The sequence below is a fragment of the Egretta garzetta genome, unplaced genomic scaffold (genome assembly GCF_000687185.1).
Source record: "Egretta garzetta isolate BGI_Z169 unplaced genomic scaffold, ASM68718v1 scaffold524, whole genome shotgun sequence".
In the NCBI taxonomy this organism is placed as follows: Eukaryota; Metazoa; Chordata; class Aves; order Pelecaniformes; family Ardeidae; genus Egretta; species Egretta garzetta.
Genome location: NW_009259336.1, coordinates 1231636 through 1245637, shown reverse-complemented (window position 1 = coordinate 1245637; position 14002 = coordinate 1231636). Strand labels below are relative to the sequence as shown.

The following is a 14002-nucleotide window of genomic DNA, read 5'->3' as shown; positions in this document are numbered from 1 at the left end:
CCCCTCCTGCCCCTCTCACCATGGTGGCTGCAGGGCTGTATTTCTTCCTCACTCTGCCTGCATGGCTTTTGTTTTTTCCCCTTTCTTAAATATGTTCTCCCTCAGGTGCCACCACCTTGGCTGAGGGGCTCAGCCATGCCCCGTGTCGGGTCAGTTGGAGCCGGCTGGAACCGGCTGGGTCCGGCCCGGGGCAGCCCCGGCCTCTCCTCACAGAGGCCCCCGCAGGCCCCGCTGCTGGAGCCTGGGCACCTGCACCCAGCGCATCGCCGTGCAGTATGGATACTGAAAGCTGTGGGTGGGCAAAACAGCCCTGCGGTTCCTGATCTTCGGCTGTTCCTAAGACCTGAGGCTCTGTGGCTTTTCCAAAAAATCCACCAGTCGCCAGGGCATTAGTTGCCTGTGTGAAGCTACGTGCGGCACTTTTGCCACGTGTAATGTGGAGGGAAGGCTCCTTCAGAGGTTGACACCGGTGTTGAATTGAGTCAGAAATCAGTACAACTGAGGGGTTTTTGACACCTTACTTTTAGTTAACTGCAGTGACGTGGGTCCCAGCCTGGTATCTCATGACGGACAGTCGAAATCAAAGAAATTTTGCTGTAGAATTTACTCTTGAGTGTGCTGCGCTGTGCAAAGCAGACATAGCCCTTTCTCTTTGCTTTCTGAAGACATCCAGAATAAATAACTTGAGGGTAAACTGAGTTTTTGATGAATATTATATATGGAGTTTTATTTCAGGTCTGCCAAATGCGTTGGTGTAGCCTGTGTGTGCTCGCACGCCTGCATGCTGCTGGAAACGCTTGCGCCTCGCTGTAGCACTGCTAGATGCCTTTTGCGAATCTATCACCCCATTTGGGAATCTCAGGGCAAGCGGTGCCATCCGGCCCGAGCGAGCGGATGTGTTGTGCACCCTGATGTTGTTCTGGGACGAGATTAATTTCAGCACGCTCATATTAATCCATTATATGTCTCTTTCCAGCACAAATGGACCCCCGAGGCCTATCTCCCAGACAAATTAAAAGTGACAGTGATGATGACGACCTGCCAAATGTGACCTTAGATAGCGTTAATGAAACTGGATCTACAGCGCTCTCCATAGCCAGAGCAGTACAAGAGTAAGTATCACATTCCCAGAGCAAGATGAGCATTGCCGAGGTGCTCCCTGGCCGATGGAGGCACCGGCCCTCGGTGGCCGCAGGGGTATCCCCCCAGTTGCGGGCTGGCATACCTGCCAGCATCTCTTCCATGTAGCTTTGTTCCCTTTAGGAAGAGATGGATGAATCTCTCGTCTCTCTCTGATTTTCTCTTCCTTTCTTTCTCTCCGTCCTCATTACTAGGTAAAGTTTCAAAGTGAAATTGTTTCTCCCCCTTTATTTGCTTGCAAAGCTTGCAGTGTTTTTATATCCTCTCCAAAGGTTAGACTTTCACTCCAAAAACATGAAAATTTTTCTTGATTGAAAGCAGCATCAAGAAGTTTCTTATAGCTGCTGTCAAATAGGAACTACCTACATTTCCCCTGAAGGACAGTGTCATTGAAAAGAAATTAGCAAGTGGCTTTGAACAGTTTTTCTATTGCAGTTATTTTTCTGTGTACTTTTACTCACTGGATGGACAAATCATTTCTTAATGTAATGTCTGTATTGCTTGTTTAAAAAAAAAAGTTTATCATGAACATTAGCAGTTCTGTAGATACATGAGCTTGCTCAGTCACTGTAGCAGCTGGAAGGGAACCAACTGTGAGGTAAATAAGTATTAATATCCCCATTTTATAGGTGAGGAAAATGAGGTTATGCGTAAAGGTCACCCTGTAGGTCTGAAGCAGAGCTGGAAATAGAACTAGAGCCTCCAGGCACTGAAGCCTGTGCTAGACCCACAAAACACATTACTTTATCTGAGAGATTCAAAATATGGGCATTCTGGGTGTTATTAAATGGGAAGGGATATAATAAAGGCCATTAGACTTTGTTATTATATAATTTATTATTGATGCATTTTAAATGTCTTATCTAAAGGTACTTAGTTTTGCTTTGTTTTCCTGGCCATCAGTAGCCAAAAGTGCTGACATTTACAAAGCAGTGTCCTATTTGCTTAGAGGAAACTAAGCCATGTTTGAGGGGGAACTACTTTTGGGGGGGTTTCACCAGACATCCACCAATTCATTTTCTAGTCAAGCGGAGTAACCTCAACCCTGTGTTCCCCTCAAGCAGAGAGGGAGTTCTCTGGGCAAGGCAAGGCATTGGCTCTGACTGTAATTAACATGTTCCCCTTCTGATGGTGATAAAGGAAGGGAAGGTTTCTTCACCAGTGACACTATTGCTTGATAGACAGGCCTCACACATATTTTGAATTTGCTAGTTCCAACACCAGGCTCTGAAGTGCTAAGTATTTTTTTCTCAGTTTATAGCACACATAAGAAGCCAGAAAAGTAAAACAACCCATCATGATTTTGCACTAAATGGTTCTGTCTAATTAATGAAAAGAGGAAGCATGGGGTGTTAGCAAATACTTCTAACATATGACTGGCAGGCAGATACTATTCTCTGTGATTGATATTGCTTGAACACTTAGAGAATTGGTCAAACCATGAAAAGCTTTTTTAGCTTTTCCATAATGCATTCCACAGTTTGTGAAGGTAAATGTGTTGAATATTACTTGGCTGGCTCTGGAGCTTAAGAATTAAATTAAGAAATTTAATAATATAACATCAACTCATCCTCGTTACAGGTTTTATTTAAACAGTAATCTGTTAGTTTATTTCAAAAGCCCCATTAGGAAAATCTAATTTGACTGTGATCTGCAATTTGTCTTCTTTTTTACTTCATTCTGTCACAGACACTACACATACAGCTGCTGAGCTGAAAAGAGATGTTAGGATGTTATACCGACTCCACTCAATCCATTTCTTTCTTGGTCTATAATACAGTGCCTTACAGGCTAGCCTTACTCTTAATTTAGGCATCTAACATGTACCTTAATATTAGATGTTTAGCAAAGCAGTCCACTGATAATAAAAGCCCGCATTCTACATACCCTTGTTGCAGAGAGGAAAGTGCCTTTGAAGCCTTCCAAAGGGAGATCCTGTGTGCTCAATTTCAGCGTCTAAACTTAGCAGACAGGAGTTTCCTCTGAGGACGTGGAAAGGCACCTACTGTTCTGCTGAATAACCGGGCAGCGTAGGGGCATGCATAGAAAGACTGCTTCAGTAGGCAGTAAAGCGTAGGTCTAAGCCAAGCGCCTGAGTGAGGTGGGCTGGACCTCAGAGTCTAGAAGACTGTCCCGTAGACTGTGTTCTTTCTTAAGTGAGCTTGTAAGATCTTTCTTGTGAATAGTTGATAATAACAACAACAAGTAGAATCATAGAATCATAGAATGTTTAGGGTTGGAAGGGACCACTTCTTGCTGAGAGAGAGAGTCTTCTCTTCTTGTGAGATACTGGCTGGGAAGTACAGCATGGCATCCCCAAAGGGATGGCAGCATCCTTTCCTTCAATACCAGATTGCTGTTGTGCAGTCTTGTCTTTGTTAAACAAAATAGCAAGCCTAGTTTGTATATGCTGGTGGCAAGTGTGAGGCAACAGTTGACCTTTTTCTGGTTGGTTTTCAGACACATTTTAAATTATCCTGCATAAGGATTATAAATATATGTATATGTATTTGCCTATTGCTGCCTGTTCTCCAGGAGCAGAAAGGGATTTCAAATACCCTGTGGTAGGTATTTGCTTTGGGTTGGTGCTGTGCAGCCCCTCACGCAGCGCGTAGGTCTGTGGGGCATGCCTTGGCAAGGCTCCTGACTTTCCCTGTGAGCTGTCCGTGGGGCTCAGGATTCGTCTTGCATAGTTAGACACCTACAACACAGGTATCTGCATCCGAGCTAGTTATCTCGCCTCCCTGCATACGGGCCGGCCGGGTAGCAGTTGGTGTGTCCAGGCGGTAATTCTTTTGACCTATTCTAGCTATCTAATTTAGGGAGAGAGAGAGAGACAAGCCCACGAGCGCCTGTTCCTCTCCATTGACTGCAGGCGGTGCAGACAGCTGCCTGGGACACACGTGTCAGCACTGCAGATCTCTGGTGTGAGGTGAGGGTAAGGCAATCCACGGCGCCTGACTGGGGCAGTCAGCGTGCCAGAAGCTGGGAGTGACGTGACGGTACTGAATGCTCCGACATCTTCCCTTGGATCTAAATCTGCCAGGTGGGGTTAGCAGTGCCAAGGTTTTAACCACGAGCTGAGGGAAATCAAGTAGTCAGTGTTTGGGGAGGAACTGTTTTTTTAATACGTCTGTTTTTAAGCTTGTTGTCTTGGAAATTACCCTTATGTGGCTGGGTCGTAGGACAGTCTGGAATGCCTATATGAAAGCTTTGCTTTTCACATCCTCTAAAACTGGAAGGCATCCTCCTGTGTTGCTGGTTTGTTTCAGGTCCACTATAGTCTTATAACAAAAAAATTCTTATCAGTAAAAATTGTGACCATCAGATACTAAGAGCCACACGTTTAGAATTAGTTAAAAAAAATGTAATTTGCTTGCATATTTGTAAAATAACTTAAATACGACTATTTTCTTCTCAGGGAAATTGCCTTCTTGCCGCTAGCTTTATACTGGCTGAGCTTCCAGACTTCTCAGTAGTTCTTTTGGAGTGATTTCATAGTCCCTCTTCAGTTCAGCAAACCCAATCAATAATGTAAAGTTATAGATAAACAAAGTCATTATTTCAAGCAGGGTCCTTTGGTGAAATTTCTTTATGTGACAGTGCTGCTTTATGGCTGTTGCTATGCCTTACCATAATACAGACTAAGAATAATTTATTAATCTCAGATAATATGCTCTGGCTGATAATAAATATTGCAGCAATATGTAGATTTCAGTGGGCTTGCATTGTAAGCAGCATTTCATCCTTTTTGTAGCGTGTTTTACAAACTCATTTTGACGTGTAGTGCTCTAACAAAGAGCAGATTTTGCCTCTATATGCCTGACACCGCTGATGCTTATTACACAGCAAGAATAGCATCATATATTCAGGGTCAGATCTCAGATACGCTCTAGAAATCTTTACGAAGCCAAGGGAAGAGAAGGCATTAGTCAAGCCCTAGTAGGCCAGTAAAACTTTTTAAGGGTCCCCCTTGGACGCAGCATGCTGTTCCCTTGGCCTGGCAGCCCTTCCATCCCTCGGGTAGCCCTGATGCAGCGGGGCTCAGGAGCCATCTCCGTGGTACATAGTAATGCCAACCCATAACGGGCATTAATCTCCTCCTTTCCCTGCACACCTGCGCAGTAAAATACATGACTTTACAGCATGCAGCTCTCTCTGAACACACATGACATAAGATCTCCTTCTTGCAGAGGCTGAGGGCAGAAGCGGGAGAGGCGGAACGTCATTTTTAGTATGAACTTTCGATCAGTGTATCGGTAAAAATACAAAGATCCAGAAATTCCTCCTTCTCTCTCTAGATTTTTTCTCCTTAGGGGGTTTAGGCAGCGGGAACTCCTTTGACAAAACCATTTTTTCTTTCAAATAATGTCAAGAGGATGGGCTGTGCATATAAACTGATGATGCTTAACGTAGCTTCTTGTTTTTCGGGGTTGATGGAGAGACAGAAAATTCAGGGAGGAAGTCCTGAATACTTGTAGTTAGAGCTGCAGTTAATTCATAGAAATGTGATTTGTCATTTGGATGTGACTGTGGAGACCTTTAGCGTGAACCCTTCTTTGCACTGAGCTGGGTGCTGCTGAGTGCTTGTATGAAAAAGAGATCAGGGGCTTTGACCCTACCCCTGTTCTCTCTGGCTAACGTTATGTGATTGATACATTGATACTAATGTGATCGTCTTACTTAATTTTTAAATTCTGCTGGCTTTTATTATTGCAGTACAGTGGAAGATAGTTTTGGGTACTGCACTAGCAAAAAAAGAAATTCCACAGCAGACAGATAGCATAGCCACAGTACTAATGTACTCACTTAAATTGATAGGTATCTTTCAAGTCTGAATTTTTATCCTTAGATCTCTTTTTTTTCCCTCCTCTTCTTCGATGTAAATCAACTTCTGTGGTTGATTTTTATCTCTTTTGAGGTTTATAACTGTGTTCCCATCAAACATTCATTTTCTGCACCGATATTGTCTGTTTTCCTGCTTCAGCTGCAGTCATTACTACCATTGTGCTATTCATTACAGGGAACTTTCACCTCAGTCTTTTCTTCTAGTTACAGACAAAATACTTTGTCCTGAGTCTCCAAGAAACATAAGCGAGGGTGTTTTGGCAGTACTTGTGTGAACTTTGCTTCCCTCTCCTCCGGTACATCCGCCCTCCGTGAACAAATGCTCATTTTAAAACTGGCACACAAGTGGATGGTGATTTTACAGATGGAGAACTGACTAGTGCTGGCCCAGAATTTCTCAATAAAGCATTTTTTTTTTCACTGGAGAATGCTAATTTGTCTGAAACAAAATTGTGGGAATATATGAGTTTCAATTTTACTTTTCTCATGAAGGTTTCCCAAGTTTGGGATGCATTTTTCCATTGCAGTAAGGCTTTAGAGCAGAAGATCGCGCGGTTGCTGTAACACTCCTGAGGGGGGAAATTGGACCCCAGACTCAGAAAGCAGAACTGCCCATGGGCCTCTCACCTCCCCACAAAGTGTTATGCCGTGGGGCTTCTCCTCAGTCTCCTTGAGAGTCACTCTACAAGCTGAACTGACTTATTAAACATTAAAAGAGGGGTGTGTGTATGCAGATGGGTAAGTGAAAGACACTGGTGGCGTAGAGCCCTGTAAGGCAGGCGATCATCTGTATTGTGGTTGATGTCCCCACTGTGTCGTTATTTCAGGGATGTTTCTGTTCTAGTTTTGGTTTGGTTTGTTGGGGTTTTTGTCAGATATGTATCCTGTGGCAGAAAACAAAAGGTTTCTGGAGTGAAAAGTATTGCTGAGTCGGAAGTTGGCTAATGACCCAAGGGCACCATGGAGCTGGCAGAGGTGTGCTGTGTCTCAGCTAGCTTAGGGAACCTCTGGGCAGTACTGGCCTGTCCAGTTTGGACATATCCTTGCATCAAGGTTCATTTCTCACAATGTAATCTATCTAAAAGTTAGGCTCAAGTGTTTTGGATTTCCTCAGTAGAGAGATGTGCATGCTTCTAGGTCCAATCATCTCATCAGCTGTGATCATCTGCCTTTTGGATGTGCCTGCCTTCCACAGTGTTCATAAAGGAGCCTGGACAAATGGCTTAGGGAGAGTGGTAAACCTTAACATTGCTCAAGTAATATATGGGGAATCCCCCTCTACGTGATTTTCTAAGGCCATGCTGGAAGTCTGTGACTCAACCAGTACCTCTATACTTTGGGCCTACGCAACTACTATAGGGGTGATTTCTCCTACCTACCTGTGGTTCAGGTAACTTGCTAAAGAAGTAATGACTTCCTCTACAGTGTATTTATATGGCACTTTACAAACTTTCTTCTAGTAGAATTTAAATTCTTAGAATCCTCTGTTTGTATATAAAAACGAATCTGCCTAAAGCTCTACTGAGGACTTCTACTGCAAGAGCTTGAAAGCCCTGTATACCTTTGGGAATTGCCCTTTAGGCACTAACTATGAGCCTTCGGTTTCAGTAATCGAAATGGACATACACTATTCTAAAAAGGTTCTTTTTTTTTTTTTTTTTGCATATGCGATATTTAACCAAAAAAAAGTTTAATAAATTGACAGTTGGGCAGTAAAATCAAAGGATGCCATTCTGTGCATGCACAGAGATTCTAGGATTTTTTGGTGTGGAAATTTGCTGGTATATGTCCCAGAGACTTTTGCCAGGATAACAGATTTCCCATCAGGCAGCGATCATTAGGAACAAGTGCCAGGTGGACGGCAACTGTAAATCAAAAGCAGCTTCTACAAAGAAATTGACATCGCTGCCTGCTTTGAAAGGATGGTAGTGCTTAAATTACAGTGTATTAGGAGATAGGGATATTGTCAAATTGTTCCCTGAAGAAAGCTAATTTGAAAATAAAAGTGCTTTTAACTTGGTCTACACCAGATTATGTTTTCCCGTCTCCCCTATAACAGTAAGTTACCATGACTGTTGAGTAGATGAACCTAGCGCAAGGACACATTGCCATTCACATATCTGGCATGTTCTTTTGAATCACTTTGAAGTGCTAGACATTGCTCTTCAATACATATGTTACCGCACCATTGCTAGGAGTCATATTTTCCTGTTAAGAGAAATATTTAAATTAAGTGCATAATAAGCTGGAAGAACCAAGGAATCCTGGCTCTGCTAAAATCCAGAGGAGTTTTACCATTAACTTCATTGAATCTAACGATTAATCTTAAAAGTGTAACAGAAGTCTAGATGCTAAAAAGAAAAAAAGTAACTCAACACTTAAGCTATTTTGGGGACCAGCATGGTACAGCAAGAGAGGTATCTGTAAATATGTAGGGGTTCATAGATACCTTTCTGTATGTCTCTCTCATTACCTTTACCCATCACAAGCAAACTTTCAAAGATCTTGTTTCCCAGCTTCAGCTCAGTGTCTACATTGAATTGTCTCATATAACTATCTTCTCAAAAATAGATTCAATTTGTTAATTCATTTAAATTTTTGTCTAGGAAGTGCCAGTCATTTCAAGGTAGTTATCAAACTTTGCCATTATTGGGATTTTACGTTACTAAGCATATTTACACAAATGTGCTTTGGAATACAATGCCCCAAAACAATAGTGTATGATTATAGTTCATATAGCACCTTTTATCTTTGGAGTGCTTTGCAAACATTAACTACTTAAATTGTGCAGGTCCCCTGTGTGTTCAAATATTATGATTCTCCTCAGGTTAGTGCCTTGCTGAAGGCCATGCAGCGAAGCAGAGGATGAGCTGGGATCAGGAATGTCTGCCTCCTAGTCCCATGCTTAATCCACTACAATGTGTTGCTCCAGGGTGAAGCTTGAGTCATTAGTGGTTAGGTATGTGAAATGCATTTTATTGATAGGGAGGCAGGCATTGTGTAATTGCTTGAAGAGCATGACACCGAAGAATGAATTATAAATAACATTATGCATTACTGCTACCCAGTTAGCAGTTTGTACACCTATTTGGCATCTGTTTCCCCAGTGATTCGTTATTCAGCTTTTTCTGTTTTTTCTTTTTAAATCAGCACAGACAGCAGAGGCAGAGCTGTGTGCATTAAGCAGACGCAGATCTGTGTGCATGAAGAAATTCAGAGCTGTAGCAAATACTCATCAGTGCAGATTAGACAGCAGAACACTGCCAGAAAAAGCCACAATAAAACTACCTCAGTGAACTGCTACCTTGACTTACTGATAAGAAAAAGAAAGAGCATTGTCCTCTGCTGTCACTTGAGCCAAAATTACTTCTTTTTTCATTATCTAGATCAGATAAGTTTTTATCTTTCCTATTCCATAAGGCAGTTCCTGTGATTTTGTGACAGACAAACATGCAGTACAATTAAATTTTAATAGCAGTGCTTATACTGATTTATGGAGAAACATTTCCTGAGTGTTTAGATCAATGCATGCAAAACCACGAAAAAAGTTGTGTAGGTCACAAGTATGTAAACTGCATGCAAAGAAGGGCACTATTAAGAGGGGAACACTGTTTAGCAAGGCATAATTGAGTTAGCATGTGAATACAGGGATCTAAAAAAAAAAACACACCAGATTTTTTCTTCCTTTTTCCTGTACAATGGGAAAAATTGTGCTAGGTTTTCCCTTTTATTTGTTCAATTCTCCTTCACCAGTAGTGACTCCACAGCAACCTCATTTCTCACAGCAAGTTCTTTTTAGGCTGGAGATAAAGAGGAGTAAAAGGAAGTTCCTGGATGATGGATGTGGAAGAGGTTTTTTTGTGCTAAGCCCGTGTGCCAAGGAGGTGTCGTTCTCCATGGCTATGTGACTGAGGACACGAGTGTTGCTATTTTGGACACATCAAGAAAAGGATAATTGGAGCTTAAAGCCGCCACACGTATGAAGTTACTCTAGCCAAAACGAAAGGAACTGAAGGCTGAAACAAGGAGTAAAGCAACGCAATGGCTGAAATAATAGCATCTAATCCTGAGGCGTGTCAGAAGACATGATAGTCACAGCTTTCTGAGCACCTTCATTGTTATAGCTGTGACAAACAAATGATGTGTCAAGAACGAAGTTTTGGGTCATGTTTTTATTTATTTACCCTTCTGGGATATACTGAGTTGCCACAGGGTACAATGGTGCAAGGAAATACAAAAACTGAGGAAGGCAGAGACCAGGGTGGGTCAGAGGAGGCAGCAATGGCAAACCACTCTTGCCTAGCATTTATCGCTAAGCTCAGGCAGCGTGGAACAGGTACTGAGGTCAGAGGCTGCCCTAAAAAGTGCTCATCCTAATGCCTGCCTCCAGTATCTGCTGCTGGCAGAAATCTCCAGCATTGCAAACAGAGCCTGAAAAATGAAATAACCTGGAATTGATCAGAAGCTGCCAGCAGGCACGAAAAAAAACACTTGCATTTATGTACTTGTTAAAAGTCAGCAGGAGTTTCAGTCTTGTCAAAATATCTCCCTCAATTATTTGCATTAAAAATACAATATTTAGCATCGGGCTGGGATACTGCGTGATAAATCAGGGACACACAGTGCTGTCAGATAGACAGATTGCTTCACATAGAAGTCACCATGGTGTTTCTCTGATGGCCATTGCTGTCTCTGTGATCAGTGGCTTATCGGGGCCAAAGAGTCAAACCATTTATAAGTAAGTTCACAGGAGGAACTGGGGTAATGACTGAAATCTCAGTCGTAAAAGTTTCAAAAGCAGAGTAACGAGATTATGTTGTATAATAAATTAATTATTTGCTGAAAATTATTTACTCAGCTGAACAGGTTGATTCCCTTTGCACTCAATATTTCCACTTCCAAACTACTTGCTGTCTGGAGCACCACATCATTTCTGAGATTCTTAGCCACTACTAAGGCATAGCCAAAAGAAAACGTGTTTTTCCTCTTGCTTGAGAGGAACTACCAAGTACATGCAGTTCTGTAACAGGTACATCCGTGTCGGTACGCTGCATGGCATAGAGGTACCACTATCCCCGTATGCTTGCAACATGCGTGAAATACTGCGGGTACCCAGAACCAAGATGAACCATAACAGCACGGGCACCTGAGACGAGGTGCAGTTTGCCTTGTTTGGGGGAGGCCTGGTGGAGGCGTTGTGAGGTTATAAAATAGGGGATTGGCTCCCACAGTGTTTCAGAGCACCTACACAAGGCATCAACGCTCCCACAGTACAGTCCACGCAGACTTAAATGCTCTGAAGCTCTGTGGGCAGAGCAACCAGCTTGCTAGAGGCGGCTCCCTGTACCTGCTAGGTACTTGGCTATGAGTCATCTCTGCTCTCTTTGGAGCTTGGGCTTCTGACCTGTAGTTGTTCATTAAAATAGAGTTTGGGGAAAAAAAAAAAATACCAGTTCCCAACTTCTCTTTGTGGAAAATAAGAGATCAAGTTCTTTGTTCTGAGCTTACCTACTTCTACCTGTTTTAAAACCCAGAGCGTGCTGCCTTCTTCTTACCAGCCTTCACTTTGTTTAAAAATGTGGTGGCCAGCAGCAGCAGTGGTGCAGCCACCCACATCTGGCATAAAAACCTAGTGGTTAGGGCACTGACTCAGCAAGCCAGATACCTACGTTTGCCAATTCTGGAACGCAAGGCTAGGATGCAAAAGATAGCCAGGAGTGGTCCTACGACATCCTTTTCCTCTTCATTTTCCTCCTACACTTGTATTTTGGATTGGGAAATGACTATTACAGATCCCTTTTATGCTGAATCCGTGTTGTCAGGTGTGTTTTAGCCATTTTCATAGCACAGAATAAGGTTCAAGCCCCAGAGGCAAGGGCTGGGCATTTCTCCCCACAGTTTCTGGATCAGAGCAGAGGCTGGGTGGGAGGCCACAGCCATTTGGCTTTCAGGCCAAACGGAGAGGAACATAGTAAGTTCTAGGTGTCTGTGAGGTTGGGTGGAGGATGTCTGGGTGTCTTTCGCTTCAGTGCCTGGATACTGTAGGTTCTAACCAGAGGTTTGGTTGCCTGCTAAATTTCCCACTGATAAAAATTCAGCATGCAAATACTTACCATCACTCACCAACTGTATTTTTGCCTGCCCCATTGCTTTGATGTTAAAAAGGGACCTTTATGAAAAGAAGTGTACAAAATGCAGAGTCATGACTTCTGGGTAATGTATTGCTGTTTGTATCAGCTGTAGGAATAAATATTTTTCCAATAAGACAGAGCTCATTATAAATTAATTGACAAGGGAGAGAACGGTCAATGCTATGGTTTCCAGTTGCGATTTTCCCAGTGCACATTGATTTCAGTCGAGGGCTGATGGGGTAGGGAAGATTTTGTCCCAGTGCCCTTAGTTTAGGTACTGATGCAACTGTGAAATAAAATCTGTACCCAGTGGTACCATGGGACAGGTACCTGAGATATGTTTCTGAAGAAGGAAGATACTCAACTCAGACAGTGGAAAAAGAGGGTGGAAAAAAATAGTGTCAGGCTGTGACAGAGGTAATAACTTAGACTTTGAAAATTCTTTACGTCATTTTGTCATCTTGATAGCAGATTTCTGTCATTATCAGAAATTTAACATTTAATAAATGGCAAAATCAAGCAAACAGTAAAGACCAATATTTATACTTAAAGCAAGCAAATGTGAGAGGTTCAAACGATGCAATGAAAAATCCCTGGAGAAAATAGATTATTTGTAGGTTTGCATGGGCCAATGGAAAGTGCAATTATATAAGTCAAGAGAAGTTGCTTTGAAAATTCCCTTTTCACTTTCAACAATTACTGGGCCAACCTGGCTATTTTAACTGTGCATTATAAAGGATCCCAAATGTTTCCAGTGCAAATGCATTCAACTGCTAGTGTGCTAGAACATTTTCATGATTCACGTTGTTATTCTAATATTTTTGCTAGTTTCTTGGGCGTTGGCCTCAGACTAATTTCATGGTACATTTGAGGTCTAAACCACAGAGAGAAGGACTGAAGGGGGTTATTCATGGACTTGGCTTTCTACAGGTTTTTCTTTTTTTTTTCCCTAACGTGGTGGAACTGTTTCCAAAAGCCAGCTGTATGATGCTTCTTGTTTGAGCACATGCAGTAGTAGATCAGAATTTTGTCAGTGAAAAGGAACATTCTGCATAGTCCATATCCCAACGCAGGAGTTTATACAGCTCTGACATCGTATATTTGTGTTGTTCAGTATTCCAAATAATATTCTAGAAGTTTATCTATTTCCCCTGGAGTCTCAGTTTTAAGTAAAAAGTGTTAAAGGCTAGGTTTTTCAGTGACATGTTGGGAATAATATTACTTAAGCAGCAGAATTCTGGGAGCGAAGGTTCACTCCAGCCTCTGTTTCCTTCTGGTGCAATGTCTGCCTGCTCCAGATTCTCATTAATGTTTTCCTCTTGGTCACTGATTATTTTTTAATGAGAAAATATGATCCACCATGATCCAGAATTACCACTAAGTGACACCTGGGCCCTTAAGCTTTGACTCTGCTCCCATGCAAATTAATGGCAGAGCTCCTAATGACTTACTTAGCATTACTTGGGACCTTTACAGAGCAATTTCAGTTTAAGAAGGAGTTTTAAGTGAATGGGAAAATCCTAAAGTCCCTTCCACACTGAGGCTATGTGCTTACTTTGCAGTAAGTGTTCCTCAAGCTTGTCTAAATCCCCTGCAATTGTTTGGGGTAACTTAAAATTCCTAATTGTCTGTGTTCAATTTCCAGAGAGAGCATGTGGGGCTGTGCCAGGTCAGCTGTTAACCCTTTTCGTTTTTTCAACTCCAGGTATGAAGCATTTTATTGTGTATTATATAATGTTCTGTTTTATTGACAAAGTCTAGTAGCAGTGCTTTTCAGCTTACTTTTTATGTCATGGCTGGGGGATATGTGGGGCTGGGCAAGGATTTTTGCTATTGCTTTTTATATTTTGGGGCTGGGAAGGGTGGTGGTGTGCATCATGGGA

The 14002-nt window shown here is 42.3% G+C and overlaps 1 protein-coding gene across 2 annotated transcripts in view; it reads left to right on the top strand.

Moving 5' to 3' along the window:
• Window positions 1-14002, top strand: part of KLF12 (Kruppel like factor 12) — a 174229-nt gene that overhangs the window by 102781 nt on the left and 57446 nt on the right. Inside the window, exons 4-5 of one of the 2 annotated variants that reach the window (XM_035892374.1) lie at window positions 977-1112; window positions 13765-13824. In XM_035892374.1, coding sequence (XP_035748267.1) covers window positions 977-1112; window positions 13765-13824 — 196 coding nt within the window. The remainder of the gene's footprint in view (window positions 1-976; window positions 1113-13764; window positions 13825-14002) is intronic. The other variant, XM_035892375.1, reaches the window with a different exon arrangement.